This window comes from Ruditapes philippinarum, unplaced genomic scaffold (genome assembly GCF_026571515.1).
Source record: "Ruditapes philippinarum isolate M1 unplaced genomic scaffold, ASM2657151v2 ctg75_1_1_1_1, whole genome shotgun sequence".
NCBI lineage: Eukaryota > Metazoa > Mollusca > Bivalvia > Venerida > Veneridae > Ruditapes > Ruditapes philippinarum.
This window is the reverse complement of record NW_026859947.1, coordinates 283,144-306,381: the sequence shown is the minus strand read 5'-3', so window position 1 is coordinate 306,381 and position 23,238 is coordinate 283,144. Positions and strand designations below refer to the sequence as shown.

At 32.4% G+C, this 23,238-nt stretch overlaps 1 protein-coding gene across 50 annotated transcripts in view; it reads left to right on the top strand.

Annotated features, from left to right (window-relative positions):
• Window positions 1-23,238, top strand: part of LOC132758373 (ankyrin-2-like) — a 209,003-nt gene that overhangs the window by 101,316 nt on the left and 84,449 nt on the right. For 36 of the 50 annotated variants that reach the window (XM_060750020.1, XM_060750016.1, XM_060750008.1 and 33 more), the window contains 14 exons: window positions 3,467-3,648; window positions 5,205-5,416; window positions 5,950-6,154; window positions 7,483-7,503; window positions 9,844-9,940; window positions 10,524-10,752; window positions 11,213-11,464; window positions 12,792-12,873; window positions 13,110-13,313; window positions 14,022-14,150; window positions 14,814-14,914; window positions 18,951-19,044; window positions 20,399-20,590; window positions 22,772-23,014. In XM_060750020.1, the coding sequence (XP_060606003.1) occupies window positions 3,467-3,648; window positions 5,205-5,416; window positions 5,950-6,154; window positions 7,483-7,503; window positions 9,844-9,940; window positions 10,524-10,752; window positions 11,213-11,464; window positions 12,792-12,873; window positions 13,110-13,313; window positions 14,022-14,150; window positions 14,814-14,914; window positions 18,951-19,044; window positions 20,399-20,590; window positions 22,772-23,014 (2,243 nt within the window). The remainder of the gene's footprint in view (window positions 1-3,466; window positions 3,649-5,204; window positions 5,417-5,949; window positions 6,155-7,482; window positions 7,504-9,843; window positions 9,941-10,523; window positions 10,753-11,212; window positions 11,465-12,791; window positions 12,874-13,109; window positions 13,314-14,021; window positions 14,151-14,813; window positions 14,915-18,950; window positions 19,045-20,398; window positions 20,591-22,771; window positions 23,015-23,238) is intronic. The other 14 variants (XM_060750051.1, XM_060750048.1, XM_060750049.1 and 11 more) reach the window with 6 other exon arrangements.

Sequence of the window (23,238 nt, the reverse complement as noted above, 5' to 3'; positions counted from 1 at the left end):
TCTGGAAATAGGCAAAAATATGGAAGTCCAGACATTATTTCATTATCATTTTCATGTTACATAATACCCTAAGGGCAAAGACTCCCATTCTCAATTTACAAGCTTGTGATTTTACCAGTATTGGCTCTGTCTTGGTAATACTGGCATTTCATCATATCACATAAAATTATGTGACAATTATTTCTGCATGCAATGAATATTCAGGTTCCATTTGTTGATTGGAAGAAGAGAAAACTTATTTTTAATGTGACTAGAACTTGCAAAGAGAATTGTATGCCTTCCCCGCCTTGATTTTATTTTCAATTCATTGTTGCATTTTGACACCTTGATGGTTTTCAAAATGTCAAGGGAAAGTTATGACATTAAGTTTATACCAACAGAGTGTAAATTAGTTCTTAATAAGGCTCTGACTTGCTGATGTCACATGAATAGATAGAGCTTTAGTCTTATTTGATCTGGTCAGCTTTCATAGTTTCCGCTGCTCTATTTCTGTTTTCAGAAAGTTAAAAATCAAATGATTAAAACCCCTTCAATAAACAATAGCCTGTTCAAAATTCAAGGCAAGCCAAGTCCATTACACAAATTTTAGTTTAACTAAAGATTTAAAAACATATTTTGTTTGCTCTGTGTTCTAAATTGATGGTACAATTTTACTCTGTGGACCCGAAGGTAGTAAGTTCCGACCCATTTGTACAGAGTAATTTTCATATAATTATATTGTAAGCCATAACTTTTTAAGGTGAAAAAGTTGTATATAACTTGTGGAGAACAGGTTAGCACTGAAATCATCAGAATCACAAAATATTGGTTGAAGTTCTTTCAGAATACTTAAAATGAGCATAATGATGTGCAAATTTATACTTTTTGTGACTCCATTTTAGTGTTTTATTTTGAAATCCCTTAGATTTACAGTGGACTGTTCCAAGTTCAAAACAAGACAAGTCCATTATACAAATTCAGTAGGGTTTAGGTTACCTGCATAAATTTTCTTTTACAGTATGAAGTTATTTTAAAGATATTTCCTTTACCACAATTCTCTTCCTTATCTGAAAAAAAAAATGTTAGCCTATTGTCTTTGTTTATATTGAAAAGAACTAAATGTAAAACATAACACAACATATACAAATAGATAATAATCGATTGACCCAAATCCTGAAGTAGTTTTGCAATAGTTTCAATAATTTGAGTGTGAAAAAAGTAATAAAGTAAATTTTTAGTAGACATGAAACTTCAGAGCAATCAGACATCGGGCAATTTACCAAGAATAATTACATTTCATTTTCCTATATCATGGATAATGATAGTTTTTTGTTTTGTACACTGTTGTATGTGCAACACTTACCTGAAAAATGTTAATGATATCTGTTGATTATATTTATCTAGCGGTTTATTTCTGAACAAGATCTTTGTAGGAGTTGTTAACATTATTTGAATTCCAAGAAAGCCATTAAAAATAGCTGAGGCACCGGATAATGGCCCCAAACTGTTTCTGTACTTGAGCCAAGATGAATATTTTTTTACAGTGATGTTGGTCTAATCAGTAAAAAATATATTATATATGAAGAAAGGATAAAGATATTATAATACATGTATAGTGCAGTGAGGGAGAAATTTTAGCACATGTAAGTTCTTGGTATTGGACCTTTAACCCTTACCCTGCTGGGTCCCATAGTAATTACTGATAGCCTTGGCAACCAATAAAGAGCTAGGCCAGTCTGAATGTCTTGTTGTCCAGGAAAGCTGGTTATGTGGACTAACTCAGTTAAAATCTGACCAACAGTGTATTGAAATTCAGGTGTAACAAGCAAACCAACAAACCGTGCATGATAAGTGACAATGTATTTAAGTAATTTAGGAAATGGTCCCGTCACAAACATTGTATCTTCTCTACATACTTTAAAAATATAAAAAGAGTAATCTGTATTCTATTCAAACCACACCTTGATAAGAAACATAAGTTGAAGATACCTGGTGTAAAGAAGTTTTCACTAACTACAGAGACAGCACTTTAATATGACTGTAGCCAAAAATATGTAGCCAAGTTCTTTATCAAGCAAATTAACTCAATTATATTCTAATCATTTGACCTGTTAGGAAAAGATTTTATTATGATAATCACAAATTTTGCCAGTTTTATCATCTGCTAATGCTGAGCAGGTCATGTCACGGTCAGGTCAAGGTCATGAATCAATTAATTAAATAACTGATATGTTTATATATGTGTCCAGTATGATCAGACACAGGCTGTTGAGATATCAGACATAGACTATTAGTTTGTCTTCACTATAATATTAATTGATTATTTGATTATTTTGGTATTCATTAAGACATTATCAAGCATGTCTGAGTGTCAGTCTGTAACTGGTGGTGTTGTGATGCACCATTCTCCCTAAATATCTTAAATGGATTTGTCCATTTTTCATTCTGGACAAAACCATTCAGCATTTTTAGGGAAAATTTTAAAATATATACTGACTGAATAGCAAATAGTGCAGACCATGAACAGATGGCACTGATGTGCTGGCTAATTTTGGCCTGCACTGGTTGCATGGGTAATATTAATTGACACCTGCAGGCTATATGTTAAAATAGTTTAAGTCACTGACTTTGAATTGCTTGCCCTTTCCTGCTGTAGGTTTAAATCCCGCCAAACACTTTGGTTTCTTCTATGTGAAGCAGTCTCTCCAGCTAGCTTATGTAGTTGGTTCTGCACAAGTGTCTGTTCATGATTGAAATAATGCACAGGGGGGATGTAATAACTTCCTCCATGGACCACCAGAAAGTCTGGAAAGTCACCATATGTTTCCAACCAAACACATTCTATCAGTTCAGAAAAATGCAGGTAATTACAATGCCCTGTAAACACCCAGCATTTTCTGTATTGCTAGCTGTGATCTTGTAGAATAAATGAGTAGTGAATCAGTCATAATCAATCATTAGCCTAACCTATTTTATAATGAATTAAAGGGATGTAACAACAAAATATATAAATAGTCAATACATAGTTGTTTCCCTTGGAACACAAGTTCCACATAAGATATATTATGAAAATCATTATAATGATTTGTAAAATCATAAAAAAAAATTTCAGACTTGTCTATTAATTCATTACCAGTGACTTTCCATGTTATATAATAGTCCAATAAAAGGCCTTGTCCTAATTAAAATTTTCTTTGAAATCATGCAGATTTCCCAAACAGCCTTTTTACTTCCAAAATAAGCAATTTTAACAGTAATTTATACCCAAAATGAAGAGGCTAAGGCCGCTGCCCTATAAAGTGAGAAAAATCACTTATAACATACCCAATTTTTCGCTGAGACCCCTGTATAAACATCAAAATAAAAAAGGTTGTAAATCCTTCTGGATGACTTTTTGACTTGGCAAAACTTTTACTGCTTTTTTACCAGATTTAGATTTATTCATGATTACTTTATAGCAAAATTATGTTATTTTATTTCTTTCCAGACCTGTTTTGATTGAAGTGCCACATTTTGCCTCACTGAGGGAGAGAGAGCGGGAAATTCAAATCATGCGCAGTGACAATGGAGAGACCTGGTACGAACATCCAATGGTTGCCACTGACGATGCGGTTGCCCAGGCGATGGCTGGAACTTTCGAGGGTGGGAAACCTATTAGTAGCATGCTGAGTGAGCTTTTTGTTTTGCCTTGTTTTTGTTAAATTTTGGAGTATAATGATATCTGAAGCTTTTACTTGCCTGGTTAAAATTGAAATTATGTCAAGGTTACATTATTAGTGTCAGAATGGCCTGATCATTTTGATAAAAAAAAGATTCATACCTGTAATTGTCAGGCCAGGGCCATCAGGCATCTTTCTTACACAATACCAGTCCTGGTCAATTCCAGGAAAGGGACATAATAAGTTGCATGAACTTGTTTTATAATTAAGCTTTAATAGATATATTTCAACTAAACAAAATTGCCTTTGACTGTTAGAAATATCTTATTGAACCAAATTTTCTTCTTTTTAAAAAAAATTATGGAAAAATCAAAACCATGTACAAGTTGAAACTTAAAAATACAGTTCCTATGTTGATTAGTAAAGGGGTGGAGGAGGTATAAGACATATGTCAGTATATTAGGTTTATCAGAGATATCATCATACTCCAGTAGAATTATTTTGCTAGATTTAATTTGTTTCATCACCAACAGTTTGAATTTGAAGTGTTTGGCGTCACCTACTTTAGTTAATTCTGTGTGCACATTATTTTCTGTAATTATAATCAGCACATTTATTTTAACGTTCATTCATTATTTCATTGATTTCACTTCATCAGACTATAAATCACTTCAGTTTTATTAACTTTCAATCTGTTTTTGTTGATTGATTTTAGATAATGTTTTTTTGTTGTTTTAGTGCTAGTGAAATTTATTATATCTGTATTTGTTTCAATTTCTCCCGTGAGATAAGTTTATTTATCACTCTTTATAACAATTAAATGAATCTTTATGGTAATTTATCACTCTTTGATTAAAGAATTAATTACTATTTATTGAAATTTATCAAAATTTATCACACTTTGTGAAAAATTTTCAATCTTTATGGGAATTTATCACTCTTTGTGGGAATTTATCAGACTTTTTCACTCTTTATGTTAATTTATCACTCTTTAAGAATTCATTACTTTTTAAGATAATTTTTAACTTTTTGTAAGAAATATTTTTTATTGTTTTCATAAAGAAATAATGCAGGGCATTCTGCTTAAAATTACATTAAAATGGACCGAAGTTATATGAAATTTTTATGTTGTTGATGTGTTGTAATGATGTATTTTCAATAAAGACAGGTGGAAATAAACACATACACGTTTATCCTAGATTGAAATCTTTATAACCATGCCAAAAGCAAGAACTGATTATAGAAATTTAAAATACTTGGTTATATAAAAGAAGCAGTATTAACTTAAAGCATTATTTTAGTAGATTTACACATTTTCTTGAAAATTTCTTACAATTAAAAGTACATAATTATGTAACATATCAGTCTTTAAAGTTTATATGATATGTCATGATAAATTGTTGCAGTGAAAATAAATTCAGGCTTAAGCAATTGTAAAAGTATACTGAACAGAACATTAGAAGCTTTATAAAGAAGCCATTTTGACAGACTGGCAAAAACAAACTTCTGATTATAAATAATTGCCTTACGGAATAGAAGCAAATAACATATTGCATTCATTTTCAGATTTTGAGGGCGAGGATGAACTGGCTGGTAAGAGGATCACGCGCATCCTGACCACTGACCTACCCCAGTACTTTGCCATCATTTCTCGTGTTAGGATCGAGAACCAGTACATCGGAGAAGAAGGGGGCGTGATCAGTTCTAAGGTCGTACCACAGGTCCAAGCTGTGTTCCCACAGGCAGCACTGAACAAGAAAATCAGAGTTGGACTTCAGGTAAGCTCATGTCTGAAATATTGGTAATATCTGTGAAGTAACTGTTTGAAGATGTCATGTATAAATATTATTGATGCTATTTTGTAAATTAATGACTTAAAGGAAATGTTTCACTTTGTCATCTTATCTTGTGGAAATGATAACAAAATCACAAAATAACATACTCACACATTCTGCAATTATGTTAATATAAGCATGTTTTTTTCTGCTTGTCATGTATTTTTCCCTACTACATGATGGTTTTTGTAATGAAGAAACACCTGTAAGAAATAGCTATAAAGTGATGAATCGTCATAAACATAACCTCTCACATGATGACCACACATGTTTACAATGCTTAATAATTTGTTTACTGTTTGTCATATTGTTGACAATTTCAATCTATAGGACCTAATTTTGGAAAATTCAATTAATGTTAATAAGTTATATTTCTATAATTGTACGTAGGATGAGGCCATATACATTGCATGACTGAACGATTATAATAATGCATTTAATGCAAAGGGAAAGAACTCCTTTTACTTTTTCTACAGGCGCAGCCAATAAATCCTGAGATAATCTCCAAGCTGTTTGGTAACCGTGTAGCATGCAGTCCCATAGTAACTGTAGAGCCGCGGCGACGTAAATTCCACAAGCCAATCACTCTGACAATACCTGTGCCGAAATCTGCACAGAAGGGCATGATCAACCAGTATCAGAACGAAAATCCGACACTACGCCTCCTTTGCAGCATAACAGGTACGGAGTGGAAAACGTCATTAAAATTGTGTTACTCGTTTTTTTTTGCTCTTACTAAAATATACATGTTGTATTTTAAATTCACGTAATCTCACATACTCTCTTTATATTGAAGTAAAGTTTTTTAAGTGTTTTAACAAGCAGCACAGCATTGTGTTTGTTAAGGTTAATTTAAGAATATCTTTTCGACTTTGCTCTGTGTCTGCACATATTTTGTATTGCATTGATGGTTTTTCATTAAATAGGTTTTAATATGAGTGTAGCAGTTACATTTTTATACTCCGAAAAAACATTTACTTTATGCTTCCTGAAATTATTTTGATGAAGCATTTAGTTATGAATAGGTTCTTCCTTTTGTCCTTCAGTGACACGTTTTAACTGTCAGCTTCATTCATGAACTAATATCTTTGTATTTATAAATGTTATCTTCCTCTGATCTTTGCTATACAGCAGGGATTCATGTTGCTAAGGTCAAGGTCAATGGGGCTTAAAATAGATTTACCAAGTATTGCATAGATTTTAACTTTGACAGAGCAGCCTTGGGGAGGACCCATCATTGTTATCAAATTATTGTTTAACATGTTTCTTTTTTGCTTGAGGAAAATTTATTAAAAGTCATATATGCTGAAATATTATCTGGCGAAAGATTTTAAAGATAGTCAAATTTCAGTATCTTTTAACAAAACAATACTTAACTATGTTTAATGTTAGAATACATGTAGGCCCATGAAAAAGGTAATTTACATTGGTTTACATCAATATTATAGAAAAACAAATGATAACTGTATAAGGATAAGTAACTGCTACAAAATATTGGAACCCGAGTTGTCATGCTTTATTGGAAACTCTGAAAGACTGAAGGTGACATGTTGAATATTTTGGTATATTTTATAGGCAGTACTAAAATCGGAAATGATTAGATCTTATTTTACCATTTCATGTTCAAATGAATTCTGCTTAAGCCGGTGGTACCGGGTGTGAACGGTAGTTTGCACATGACAGTACCGTCCATGAACAGGCTCAATCAAACTAAGCCTGCAACATTACCAATTTTACCATTTAGGGCCTTATTTTCTTTATCTGTTGGTTTAAATAAAAACTCTCTATAAACTGGATCTAATTTGAAAAAAACAATATCAATATATACCAATTCCTTGCAAAATCTATTTTGAAATGAATCGTAGTCAGTTTATTTGAATAAAATACGTGTCACCTTTTGTCTTTGAATTTTTGTCTAATTTGCGTTTAATTCGCCGTTGAGATTTATAAAGATTATATGTTTTACTATTTGTATTTAATTGCTTGTTTCTGTTACTGCTAACTACTAGGCAATCATGCCGTGCATCGAGGTAACTAACATTGTTGTCTGTGTATCCAAGCTCAGTTGTCTCGTCTTCTGTATTTATCATGTATTCTTGTTCGTGTTTTGACGCAAATATGTTTGTTATATACCTCGCCATTATTTATGCCAAATTTTGAAATTGTTCCTAAACAACATTGTTTACGTCACTCAATGATCAAAGCAAACAAGTTCAGACTCCATTGTAATGAATTGTCGTATGCGGCTTTAGGAGCAGAGCTAAAAAAGCTCATTAGAAAATTCACATAATTATTTATTAAAAGAAACTTATTTTTTGCTAACATGTAAATAAAATGGAGGTATATGATACTGGGTTATTATAATAGAAGCTACTTCTTAAATAAAGTTCTGTATATGTGTGTGGATTTTATTTCTTGGATTTTAACTCTGCATTTGCATTGAATCCATAATAATGCTTTGATAGTTTTGATTGTAGCTTTAATTCTCATTAACTTTTTAAAAAAGTTATATGCAATCTGTCCCTGTGTTGTGGTCATATTGTATGCCAGTGACCTTATCTCTGGCATTGGATTTTACTGAATTATTGCCCTTTTTAGAAAATTTCTGAAAGGCGTTTTATGTTTTGACAAGCACTTGGATAGTAAAGCAAACTGTGTTATATCCAAGAAACAAAATCCACACCTTTGAAATACATTTAAGGATATATGGTAGCTTCTGTTTTAACCATACTTTTACATTCATTATATTTCAGATATTATATCATACAGTATATTCTAGTGCTAGAATGTCACTGATGACATTGTTAATATCATGTCTCATACAACAGTTTTGTACTGTCATGATAATTATAAGTTTGTTCTCTTGCAGTATGATGAAATATCATGATGCATGATCTTGATGAATTATCATGATGATAATCTTTATGAATGATCTTGATGAATTATCATGATGAATGATCTTGATGGATTATCATGATGAATTATCATGATGAATGATCTTGATGAATTATCATGATGACTAATCTTTATGAATGCTCTTGATGGATTATCATGATGAATGATCTTGATGGATTATCATGACGAATTATCATGATTAATGATTTTGATGAATTATCATGATGAATGATCTTGATGAATTATCATGATGAATAATCTTGATGAATTATCATGATGAATCATATTGATGAATTATCATAATGAATGATCTTCATTTAAACAATTATTTCTTTTTGAGCAATGGTGTGAATTCTTAAGATGATTTAATACAAATTTTCAATATTCAATTCTGTTTCTTATGGCACTGAATGTTCATTGTCCATGGCAGCATTTTCTTTTGTGACATGATCTTGCTTTTATTGTCTTGACCAAATTTTGGACGTTGGGAAGCACTTTAAATTTTATGTGATTTGAATATAACTCTTTTATTTCAAGAATATTCAACCTTATTCTATAATCATATTATCTTAATTCTTAATAGCTTCTTCAATATAAACAAACTATATATTATCAGTTTATTATGGGAATATACTGTTGCTAATAACTTTATAGACATATATACATACCTTTCTATAATATAAAGCATATAAAAGAGTATAAAATTAAGCATTATTTAGGTAGTTTTATACATTGAACACGAGTGAAAATTTCGAATATTAAATTTGAGTTAAAGAAGTGCTTTTAGGCTCTCAAAAGCCAAATTATTTGTAAAGAAAACTGTATTCAGTATTGCTAAAAATAGGATTTTCCTAATTTTTCAACCGTGGAAAAATTTTACCCATATAATTATATATTGATTATATAGTGCTATTGTATGAATTATTTCTGAGAGTTATATAATATATATAAGTAGATATGAGCCGCGTCATGACAAAACCAACATAGTGCGTTTGTGACCAGCATGGATCCAGACCAGCCTGCGCATCCGCGCAGTCTGATCAGGATCCATGCTGTTCGCTTTCAGTTTCTCTACATGTTATAGGGTTTTTAAGCGAACAGCATGGACCCTGATCAGGCTGGTCTGGATCCATGCTGGTAGCAAACCCATTATGTTGGTTTTGTCATGGCGCGGCTCATATTATGATTATCATATGATATTAACCAATTAAAAACTGACACGCCTTAGTTCTGGCATCCTTGTATATTTTATGAAAAAAAATGCGTTTTATTTGAAAGCAATTTTGTAATCTGTTTTCAATGTACATCTTATTAGTAGTGTGAAGGTTTTTTTTTAACACAAATATTTTGCCGGAAATATTGATAGTTTTACAAGTACATGTATGTATTTATGTTATATAATAGGCCATCAACCTGTTCAAGCATTTAGGGTTCTAAGTTCTGAAAATGGTATTAAATATTATTATATTTTGTAGGCGGAGCTAATGCATCTGTGTGGGAGGATATAACAGAGAACAAGAACCTGCAGTTCACCAATGACTGTGTCTCGTTCACAACCACCGTTTCTGCCAGGTATTAAATAATTTCAGTTACAATTTGAGCCGTGTCATGACAAAACCAACATAGCGGGTTTGCGACCAGCATGGATCCAGACCAGCCTGCGCCTCCGCGCAGTCTGATCAGGATCCATGCTGTTCGCTATCAGTTTCGGTACTTGTAATAGGGTTTATAAGCGAACAGCATCCGCGCAGTCTGATCAGGATCCATGCTGGTCGCAAACGCATTATGATGGTTTTGTCGTGACGGGGCTCATTTATCTTCCCACTTGAACAACTAGCTTTATATTCTTATGTTTAATCAAAAGTTAAGTTGATAACCTTTTGGTGTTAATCGCAGATATCTGTTTAAAGAGAATATTATAACTTGTTTGTTTAAAAATTAAGGAAACAATTTTTGAGAATTCGTTTTGTAGCCAAATTAAAGAAAAACTATTTTTTTAGTCATACTCTTGTTATAATTGATTCAGTAAGGAGTGAATCATCGGGGAATATGTATTGAAAGTATTACAGACTTAATTACCGGTATCTTTAATTCAAAGCAGTTTCAATCCTTGACATGCCACGTTTATGTAATGAATTCTATCACCAACTTGCAGGTTCTGGTTGATGGATTGTCAGGCGACTACCGAGTCGGCAAGCATGGCTACTGAGATTTACCACGAGGCTATCAATGTACCGTATATGGCGAGATTTGTGGTGTTTGCCAAGCGTACCGGAACCGAGGAAGGTCAACTACGTATGTTCTGTATGACCGACGAACGTACAGATAAAACTCTGGAGAAACAACAAAACTTTACTGAAGTAGCACGCAGCAGAGATGTAGAGGTTAGTACATGTAGTTCTGCTTTTAATGTATGGCACTTCATAATCAATATATGGTGTTAAACTGATTTGCTCAAACATAGTAAGTATAAGTATAAAATCCATTTCGGTAGTTAAGTATGAAAAAATGCTTTCATTGATAATTTTGATGTTTTTGATGGTTGGAAATGAAATATTGAAGAAGATTTATGAAATCGATGTTTAAATTATTTAAATACTTGAGAGTGCAAAGTTAATGCAACATTGTAACCATATTAAATTTATTGATAAATTAAACCAAATTGCAGGTAATTTAACTTGTGAGCGGAAATCCAAGTTATGAATGTGTCATAGAAATAAACATTTCCTAAGAAAGAAGCTGTAAATTTACTTCTCTTTATTTTGGATAAAATCACTCGACATCATTTGATCTAATTTTCAATCTGTCAGAATTTTTCAAATGCATTGCTATATTCTTCACCAGGTACTGGAGGGAAGGCAACAATTTATAGAGATGGCTGGAAATTTGATACCTGTCACAAAGTCTGGCGACCAACTCTTCATCGATTTCAAAGCTTTTCGTGAGAACCGCCTGCCGTGTACAGTGCGGATTCGTGACCAAGATCAAGAGTCGGCCGCCAGAGTGGCTTTCATGAAGGAACCAAAGGTGGCTAGAGGAGAAGCTCCTCAAAGTCCCATCTGTAATCTTAATATAACCCTACCAGGATGGTCCAAAGTAAGTACTAAAGAAAATGGGTTACATAAATAGATATATAATTTTTACGTCCATTGTTAAAGGTTGATTTTTGGATACAATGTAAGGAAAGATTAAGTTAAAGAGCATACCTTTGGAATCAAGATCAAGGGGCATCTGCTGCTGATAGGCTAAGGCGTATACTTCAAACCACTTGCCTGTCACTGCTGTTGGTTTGAACCCCGATTTTGATTCTTTCATAAGAGGAAGAATCAAGATATTTTTAGCTCAACTATTTGAAGAATAGTGGAACAATCTTACTCATCTTGGTGTCAGCACCTGTGTAAACAACACACTTGGTTTTACGGGTCACTTCATGTCTCATCAACCACTAGAAGTATTTGCTTGTCACTTCACACAATGTCTCGTAATTAAAAGTCACTATATAAGTCCCACAACTGTGAAATGGATGTTGACTAAATTATGGCTCATTGTGAACATAGAAAGCTCTTGATTAAATTTTTGCATGCAAAGTAAGTCTTTAAAACAATTGATGGTATTTTTCACTTGAAACTTAATGCAAGTCTTTGTGACCATAATTGGTGGTCACATTCAAAAACCAATAACTCTGACATGGAAAATAAGCCTGATTTATGACCCTTTGTTGAACTTTCCTGGTTAAAACTTGGCATGCAATTGTAATTTTAAGAATTTACGGATGATATTCGTTTGAAATTTAATAAATGTTCTTAGACTTATAACTGAAGGCAGCTATCCAAGAACCTTAGCTCTGGCGTAGATTTTGAATGAAATAATGGCCTTTGTGAAACTCCTTTGTTAATATCCGGGACTCATAACTATGTCATTGATCTTAAAGAATTCTTTTCCTTTGTTATTTACTACATTATGAGGGCTCTTTTTTTACTATCAAGCACTAAGAATATTTGAGTTTGCTGTTCTTCAGACAGCTCTTGTTCCAGTTTTGAAATAAATTCTTTGTTAATCTTTATATGATTAATATATTTATTTTTCTGTAGCCTTCACCCCTGAAAATTTAGAATTGTTTTTTTCATATATTGTTACATTTTCATAGGTGACTGAAAACAATATAAATCTCTCGGTATCACAGTTTCCTGATTAGACTGCAAAAATATCTATGTTAACTGCAAGTATCACATAATAACTGAAATTCTGTAAATTACATAATTGTAACATGAGGTGGTAAACACTGGATAAATACTTTATATAATCTTTACAGTGTCTGTGTGGGTGAAAACTCCCGACAACAAAAAATGAAAAATACTACATGTACTTTATATAAGGTATATATAATGATAGGACTTTTCATTGCTCTATGCATACATTTCAGTCATCTTCTACTATGGAACTAGAAGGTGAAGCTTCCCTGGAGGTGAGGAAACGACAGTCCCTTCTTAGAGAACATGGAATAGGTAATAAAGAAAATTACTTTTGATACCATAATTAAAACTTAATAATTGGCTGAAAATACTGATAAAGGTTGAATAGTTTTCCTACTGTATTTTAACAGTCATTAAAACTTAAGCATTTGTTTTTATATACAAATGTTAAATTAGGAAATTTAAAAGGTTTTGGGTAAACAAAGCAAGTATCGCAACAATGAACATGTATAATTGTTATATTTAATTTACGATATATCTTTTTACAGTACTGGAGGACAATGTTAGCCGCGCCCAGATTAAATTGACCGATGTAGCGGACACGTTGCAAGGCGACTGGGTCATACTAGCTCAACAGCTTGACATCACGGGGGCGGAGATTAACGAAATAAAATCTGACTACCACACTGTGAATGATCAGGCACTGGCCATGTTACAACTATGGGTGGCCAAGAAAGGAGAAGAAGCCACAGGTACATTATTGACAAAATTTCAGCCGCGTCACAACAAAACCAACATAATGCGTTTGCGACCAGCATGGATCCAGACCAGCTTGTGCAGTCTGGTCAGGATCCATGCTGTTGGCTTACAAACCCTATAACAAGTAGAGAAACTGATAGCGAACAGCATAGATCCAGATAAGACTGCGCGGATGTGCAGGCTGGTCTGGATCCATGCTCGTCGCAAACCCATTATGTTGGTTTTGTCATGGCTCGGCTCAAATCATGAAATCTTAATCTCCTGAATTTGTGGAATGGACTTGCCCTTCTTGAATTTTGGAACAGTTCATTTTATTTTAAGGGATTTCAATATCAAAATACATGAATACAAGAAATGAAGTACCTGTGATAATAGTGCCTGATCAGACTACATATATTTTTTATAATTTTCCCTATAAGATTGAAAGATGGATAAGTCCATTTAATACATTTAACAATAAGTCTACAATGGTAGAAGAGAATATAAGTTAATATTTTTCATTCATTTTATTGTTTCAAATAGAGCATTTCTTCTGATAAAAGTTGTAGGTACTTGTTTCTTTATTTATGAAAAATCCTCTATGTTGGTATAAATACTGATGTTGAAAATTTACCTAAGTTAAATGAATGGCTAAAACAGTAACACAAATTTGATGATGAAGTACTTATTTAATATGGAATTGTAATTATATAATGTTACAGGAAACACATTAGAGAATGGTTTACGACAAGTAAACAGGGAGGATGTAATAAAGAAGACAATGTATAATGTTGAAGTGGTAGAGGACGAACTAGAAGCTGCAGCAGCGAGAGCAGCAATGGACCAATCAGGTAAATATGTCAATACAAATACATTTAAAATTATTATGCTAATTCTTTACATCAGAGTGTGTGGGTTGAATCCCACAAAGAACATGGGAAAACTGTCCAGTTAATTAATGGAAGGTTTGTGGATCTATATAAATGTTTATAAATGAAAAAATACCCAGAGAAACACATGGCGATGGCGTCTTTCTCCACCAGTAAAGCTTGAAATGTGTTGATTGTCCCGAACTGTGTCTGTGTAATTTAAAATCAAGAGAACAATAATATTATTTCAATATGACAGTGTGATTTAGGAATTTAAAATAAACAAAATTAAAGAAATCAGTTACATAATTCTTTTGAGTTAATTGCGATTGAAGATGAGCGCTTTTTATAATATTCAAGAAATTCTGACTGGCGTCAGAAAAATAAGTCTGTGGCAGAGTGGTTAAGGTCATTGACTTTAAACCACGTGCTCCTCAATGCTGTTGGTTCAAATCCTGACAGGGACCTTGGATTCTTTAGTTCTAGCTATATAAGGTTTCCTTTTGAATTAAAAGTAAGGAGAATTGTTATGATTGTTAGGCAAATAAAATAAGAAACATGGACTATTTATCATTACGCAAAAGAACAACTATATTTTGTGTGATGAAAAAAAGTAAGATATTTTGGCATATATTTTTTTTTCAGGCTTCGACAATTTCGCAGATGAGATTGGTATATCTAGAGAATCGTCACTCAAGAAAGGCATGTCTCTAGATGTAGAATATGATGAAAAAGACCTTGTCAAGGTACAGTTTGTATATCTCATCTCTTAAACCTTGGATAAGTTTTCGAAACTTTTAAATTTATTAACACTTTTCTGCTTTGTTAATGCTAACTTTCTTCTAACGTTCTTGTCTGCAGTTAACAAACATGTATGAGCCTATTGTGAATTTTAAACTAATATGAAATAGGGAAATATAGCACGATGTTCTTCACTTGTTTGAAAAAAAAGGGTTTTTTTTTTTTTCCTAGAGGTGGTTCAGATATCTCTGCTGAACTTGATGGTGTAGAATATATTTTATTGAATAGGTTGTTCTGTTTCCAATGGCAACTTGGTTCCTATTATATAGAGTTCATATCAATGCCTACATTATTTATATGTAAGAGGACTTCTATATGCATATTGAAGAATTTTAGGGATAAATACTAGGTTAGAAATAATATGAGTTTTTAAAAATTGCTGAGCCTTAAGTTTGGTCTCCCTATGAATGTATGTTGTTTTCCCCATGTATATTACCACAGCTTTTCCTCTAGAAAATTACAGGGAAAAATTTAAAATCTAAAAACACAACCTTTTAAAAGAATTCCATATAAATCCTCATCTTCAAACACAAGTTAATTGATGCTTTAAGAGATGATTTGATCTGCAAGTTTTAAAGATTTTCGGAGCTTACGAATGAGCAAAACTGTTTTCTTTATGTTGACAATTTTAACATAATTGCTTGTTGCTGTGTCATGCTTTGCATATATGTACTTTATTCTGTTTTTCAACTCCTACCTATTTGAAAAGTTCATTCAACCGTACTTTTCTTTGTACGTTTTTATGATTGGGAAATCATTAACTGACATTTTCATCATTAACTGACATTTTCGCCTCGGAAAACATGTGCTGAATGAATATTGTAAAATTTTACCCAGAATGCCATTTCTCACTTGCATGTTTCTAATCCTGTAGATACATGAAGATTTACAGGTGAGAGTTTTGTCCCTTGTCTCCGTAATTTTCTTGTGGCTATAAATAGAATATGATGTGTTTTAAGACTATGTGTGATGATTTTTTTCGTCTCATTTATTTACATTACCAGTAGTTTCAAATATCCAAGTCCGCAGAATTGTTTTCTTGTTTATTGGATAATTTTGAGTTGTGTTTTCAATGTAAAATGTTTTCATTCTTTTATCTATTTGTCTGCTAGATTGTCTGTTGTAAAAGCTTTTTCTTTCTGTTTATTGTTTTTAAATCTATTGAAGATTCCTACCCACTGCAGTGTTTTTCTTCTTCTATTATCACTTTTAAAGACTGATAAGTTACACTCTAACACTAACTTATAAATATGAATATTCCTTAAATTGTGGTTTTGAAAATTATGATAAAATAAAAGAAACTGGCCAGAAATGATCAATTACAGATCTATTCATGCTAATTCTGGCTTTATGCCATATAGTCTGTGTATTTTTTGACAGAGTTAATGCCCTTTAACTCTATATAGTCTGTGCATTTTTTGACATATTATATATAGTATTTTTATTTTTGACAGATTTATTGCCCTTCCTGTATTTAAATGCACAATAGAGGCCCTATTATGTAAATGACTGGGGTTTTAAATATTTTCCTTAATTTTGAAATACATCTTTGAATTTTTATATGCCCGAAAGAATTTCGGGCATATTATGTTATACCCCCTGGCGTCCGTCCGTCCGTCCGTCCGTCCGTCCGTTAGCAATTTGGTTTCCGGAGCATAACTTAAGTTCCATTTGGCTCACAATATTCAAACTTCATAGGATGATTGTCCATATTGGGTAGAAGACCCCTATTGATTTTGGGGTCATAAGGTCAAAGGTCAAGGTCACTATGACCTTAAAACTGAAAACGTTAGCAATTTGGTTTCCGGAGCATAACTTAAGTTCCATTTGGCCCACAATATTCAAACTTCATAGGATGATTGTACATATTGGGTAGAAGACCCCTATTGATTTTGGGGTCATAAGGTCAAAGGTCAAGGTCACTATGACCTTAAAACTGAAAACAGTTTCCGGAGCATAACTTAAGTTCCATTTGGCCCACAGTGTTCAAACTTCATAGGATGATTGTCCATATTTGGTAGAAGACCCCTATTGATTTTGGGGTCACAAGGTCAAAGGTCAAGGTCACTATGACCTTAAAACTGAAAACAGTTTCCGGAGCATAACTTAAGTTCCATTTGTCCTACAGTGTTCAAACTTCATAGGATGATTGTCCATATTTGGTAGAAGACCCATTTAGCTTTTGGGGTCACAGGTCAAAGGTCAAGGTCACTATGACCTTAAAACTGAAAACAGTTTCTGGAGCATAACTTAAGTTCCATTTGGCACACAGTGTTCAAACTTCAAAGGATGATTGACGATATTGGGGAGAAGACCCCTTTTGATTTTGGGGTCACAAGATCAAAGGTCAAGGTCACTATTACCTTAGAACTGAAAACAGTTTCCGGAGCATAACTTAAGTTCTATTTGGCCCACAGTGTTCAAACTTCATAGGATGATTGTCCATATTGGGTAGAAGACCCCTATTGATTTTGGGGTCACAAGGTCAAAGGTCAAGGTCACTATTACTTAGAAATTGAAAACAGTTTCTTGAGCATAACTTAAGTTCCATTTAGCCCACAATATTCAAACTTCATAGGATGATTGTCCATATTGGGTAGAAGACCCCTATTGATTTTGGGGTCACAAGGTCAAAGGTCAAGGTCACTATTACTTAGAAATTGAAAACAGTTTCTTGAGCATAACTTAAGTTCCATTTAGCCCACAATATTCAAACTTCATAGGATGATTGTCCATATTGGGTAGAAGACCCCTATTGATTTTGGGGTCACAAGGTCAAGGTCACTATTACCTTAAAACTGAAAACAGTTTTCGGAATATAACTTAAGTATCATTTGGCCTACTGTGTTTAAACTTCATAGTATGATTGTCCATATTGGGTAAAAGACCCCTTATGATTTTGGGGTCACAAGGTCAAAGGTCAAGGTCACTTTTACCTTAGAATTGAAAACAGTTTCTGGGACATAACTTAAAGTTCCATTTGGACCACAATATTGAAACTTCAAAGGAGGATTGTTATTTGAAGGAGGTAATACTTTATTTTAGTCCCATGTCTTACAAATGCTTCATCTTGATTAAAAAAAAAAACACTTTCGGGCATATAATGCTCCGCCTAGCGGTGCTCTTGTTTTACACTATCCTTGCAGGAAATAGATTATGAAAATTTAAAACTTGTTTTTGTATGAAAGTCAAAAATATTTTATTTATTTTCGTTGAAGAATGGTTATGTCATGTTTTATTTATGTGATTGATTTTGAATGGTAGCATAGTTTTTTTAAGGGAGACCAAATGTTTGATATGTAACTGTAAAATGTAAAAGATGGTATTTTTTATTTTTATTTGACTTCTTCCTGTTTCATGTAATCTTTTCATTATATGTTAGTCCACTGAGTTAGATATGATTCATTGGAGTATGATCAAATCCTTGAATTAGCGGAAAATGTGACCTTTATATTGTAAACATGGTACACTTTGCTTATTTTAACATGTTGGTTGTGTGCAGACACTTGTCAAACCCTCTATCTAATTGTGGGAAATGTTGCCGCAACTGTTTATAAATAGAAGTAGTAATTATATGATATTTTAGTGGATGTAAATACTGATATGCTTTTTAATGAAAAACTTAAGAAGAATTCAGTTGGAAGATGCCATTTTCCTTTGTAATGTCCTCATTTTATTCAAAGGAATATGAAAATCATTATTTTAGAGAATGAAATCAACATCTTATATTAGGTTTACTTAAAATGTTAAGGCTAGTATTTAATGACAACATAGATATCACAGAAATAACATTGTAATATATGCATATAAGAAATATAAAAAGCTGTTCGCGATATTGAAGAACTGAAAAGTTTCTCATCACTTGCTTTTGTCTTATGTTTCAAAATTTTTGTTACTTTTAGATATATCAGACCTTGTCAAGTTATTTTCACAAATTATAATTATTATGATTGAAATTTTTAAGTTCTGAACTATTTTTAGGAGTCAGAATCAGCAAACGAAGACGAAAATGTTTCAATTTCGAGTGAAGGAGAGAGAACGGAGATCAGAGTAGCACCTCAAGCACCTGTCGAAGGTAAGAGAGAGTTACATTTTTATAATACCTGGATAGAGACTGTCATTTGGATGCACATAATTAATTGCATGATAATATATAAATGAATTGAATATTGAGGACTTGGAGATCGACTTGTATTTAATTTAGCAGATAAGAGTTTCCAAATTGCTAGCCCTTGATTTTCACGGCTATAGGCCTATGAAAATAAACATTTGCTAATTTCATAAAGTCATCGTCGTTTTAAGATATGTAAAATATAAAATATACTTTTAGAGACCGTATTTCAAATTTCTGTTCATACTTATTTTATAAAATACTGTTAACATGAGATCATGTGGAGACCTACATTTATTATTGGTTTTGTTGTTATAAATACCAATGGTTCATCTGCTTTATTGGTCTAAATACCAATGGTTCATCTGCTATTGTGTATCGCATATATATAGTTGACCTTTTAACAGTTTTGAGAAATATCTAAAAATTAAATTCATCAAACTTTAAATGAAAGATTATTGTAGAAAAATGTTTCTTTAGTTAGTTTTTAAGCTAAATAGTGATATATTGTTTTGACATTTTCAATTTTATATGATTTACACAATTTTATACAAATGTTAATGTTACTTCGGTAGTAATATTTTTTGTACTTTTGTGTTATTATCTTTCTTTATGTGTTAGATGTATTTTTTCATTCTTGTCTTTCATTATAATATCATTGTCATGTGGGTGTGTATGTGAGTGTGTAATGATACTTGTTACATATTATGTATGTCATGTTGTAATGTAACGTGTGTGTAGAGGGGCTTACAGTGTGTTAATGTAGATATGCTGCGTGTGAGATGTATGTAAATTGTTAGTAAAACATCACCATCATTCATACTTGTACCATGCCCTGTAAAGTCACTTTTAGGTTGGTTACCCCAATACTTGACCAAGCTATCATTTGGGATTTTGCACTGTTTGAAATTTTTTTTTTTTTTCAAAATTGGTCAGTTATTTCGAACATTTTCATATATTTCAAACATGCTTTAAGTCTACAACATGCTTGTAGACTTTAAGCATGTTGAAATAAGAAAAAAACATGTTCATATATTTTAACATGTTATAAATTTCATGTTCAAATTTCAAACATGTTCATAGCTCCTAAAATAACATGTTCATTTATATCATCATAAATACAGGGGGGTGGGGGGTGGACCTGACATGTTCATAGATTTCAAACATGTTCAAATTTCAAACATGTTCATATCTGCTGGTGGAATAACTTTAAAATTTCAAACATGTTCATTGATATCAAACATCATCATTAATACGAGGGGAAAAAACCCGACATATTCATAGATTTCAAACACATTTATATATTGCTGCCACCTAGGAGACAATCTTTCAATATCTGAAGACATGTTTGCCACAATTGATGAACGCAGAAAAGTTGCGTCAGGTGATGACGACGATGATCGTCCAGAAATCTCTGATAAAAAGAAAGAGGCTTACATAGATCTAATAATGCGTATGGACGAACTTGAGGACGAACGTGATAAACGTTACTCAGCAAATAAAACTCAAGGTATTCACACTAAAATGGCTGCTCCTACACTGGCCATTTGTAACACTGCATGATGGGATTGAGTTTTACTAACACTTCCTTTTTGTTGTTGTTGTTGTTGTTTTTCTTGTCATTGTAAAAATTTAGATTGTGATCTTGTTGTTTAGAAAGAAAATTAAATGAAGTCTTGATTTTTTTACAGGAAACAATTGAATTATACAATTAGTTGTCTGATAATAATTAGATAAAGTTGAATATTGTAAATGAGTTTGCCTAAATTTTGGATTAATTTTCTATGAGCATGCTCTTTTTTTTCTTTCTTTAGTTCAGAATTTCAATGACTTAAATGCTGAGGTTTAGAATGAGTAGTCTGATGGCTTAGCTCAATAGGAAATTTGTAACCCAGGGGTCACTGGTTCGATCCATCGGGCAATGTGAAATTTCTCCTTGGCAATTGATCTCAAATTTTAATAAATTATCATTAATTTTGTCTCTCACCACTTTGAAAAATTGGTCATTACTAGTTAGCTGAACTATAAAGCCAGTTAGGTGAACCAATTGATATATGTCCAAAAATGTGTTGGAATTGGCATTACAGTTTAAATGTTACTGTGTATAGCTGAAGTCCTTTCCTAAAAGAAATGAACATTTAGGTTTCTTGAAAACAAAATTGTGAGTGAGTTTTGCGGATAACTGCTTAGATTATCAACCATAGAACTGATGCAATTTCTTGTAGAGATTCACGTTGAAAAAAAGAAAACAGAAGGAAAAATAGATTGCATGTAATGTAGAACTACTCAAACTGGAATGCTGAAATTTTAGATGTATTTTTGTGTTGTGTTCACTGACAAATCAGGTTTTACTGATACTTACTGAATATTAATTATACCACTCCATAACATTCCAAATAACATGTTCACCAAATGTTACTTATATGACATAAATTAATTGTTAATTACCTTGTATCAAAAATAACATTACATGTAATTACTATTTTTAATTAACCCTTGTCCTGCTAGAACTAACAGTGATTAGCCTTTGTCACCAGTATTGTGCTCAATTTTTGACATTTTGAAACTGAAATCCCTTAACATATGAATGGACTGTTCCAAATTCAAAGCAAGATAAATCTATCACGTTAATCCTGGACTTTCCTAATTTTTAAAATGGACTTGTCCAGCTTCCAATTTTCAGAACTGTTCATTATCCATTTTGGGGATATCAAGGCTACTTTGCAAACAGTATAGAGCCTGGTCAAGTGAAATGGATGTTCAGGCTGGCCTGGCTCTAAAACTGTTGGCAAAGTGTAATCATTTTTGGTTCAAGACGGGTTTGGAATAATAATATGAACTGACTTGTCAGTATGTAGATATTGTGTTAGCATTACTTTTAATGTTTCTGCATGTATATGATTGTGATTTTAAGTTAAACTTGATAGAATCTTTTTCTTGATCTAGATAAATCTTGTGCTCAATTAATTGTTCTCTTGTAGTCATTGCCATTTTACATATTTGGATTGTAATTAAAAGTTGCAAATAAAATTAAGTAATATCTACCATACTGCTCTGTGTTTAGATGTACATGTTAAGTGGCTAAGTTCTGTGAAGATATACAATGAATAATAGTTTTTTCATGATAATTTAAATTTATATGAAATTGTGAGTGATCTCAATCTATCGTTGAATGACCATTTCTGACTTGTAATTGGTTACGTAAATAGGAGATATTTATAAGAAAAACAATACATTTTAACATGCAACATTGTTTCATATATATGTTGATATGATATTATATAGCATATGGTATTATATAGCATATGTAGTAATAAAGTATAAAAAATAGTTAGGTGGTGGCATACACAACCATAGATGTTAGAAACATAGAAATATATAGAAATGTATACTATATAAGTTTGCTGAAAAGGAAATGTCTGCTTTTTCGAACAAGAAATATTTTTTATGAAATCTTTCTAAATTTAGCTGCCGTTTTGCAGATCTAGTAAATAGATTAAGAATCTTGAAATTATTCTCTCCTTTAGGCTTATAAGTTTATAAGTTATGTATTTGTTCTGACATAAAGTATATATCTTACACATTTCAGTTTGTATTCTCTATATACTTTCTAGCATTTATTGTTAATACATGTTTTTAGTTAAAAGGAAAAAAGGGGTATTTTTTTAGAGAAAAATTAAACATATTTTAGAACTAGAAGATACAGCCTCAATTGGAGAAGACACCATCATTCAAGAACAAAAGAGAAAAGATGATGATACCATTGCCAGACTGGAGGCTTTTGGGGTCGAGGCCGAGATTAAACGGGCTCCCCAGCCTCCTGTCACAGAGTCTGAGCGTCAGGTGGCCGAGGAACAAGCCGTCCTCGAGTCATCTGTTGACCCCCAGCTTGAATCCTCGGTTGACGCAGTGGTTGATTCGAAACCAACCGAAGGTAAAATAGCTGCACGAGAATTACGCATGTACTCTAGACGTATACCTACACAATATGCAGCATGAGATGTGTTTTCATTTCCCTTAAGCGGCTTTACACATTGTGCGTTTTATGTTTAATTAACATATTTTATATTATGTTTCAGTGTATATATTCCAGAAAGTAACCGTAGCGATTATTAATCAAACTTATGTTTTTCGTTTTGTTACTATTTTTATGATTTA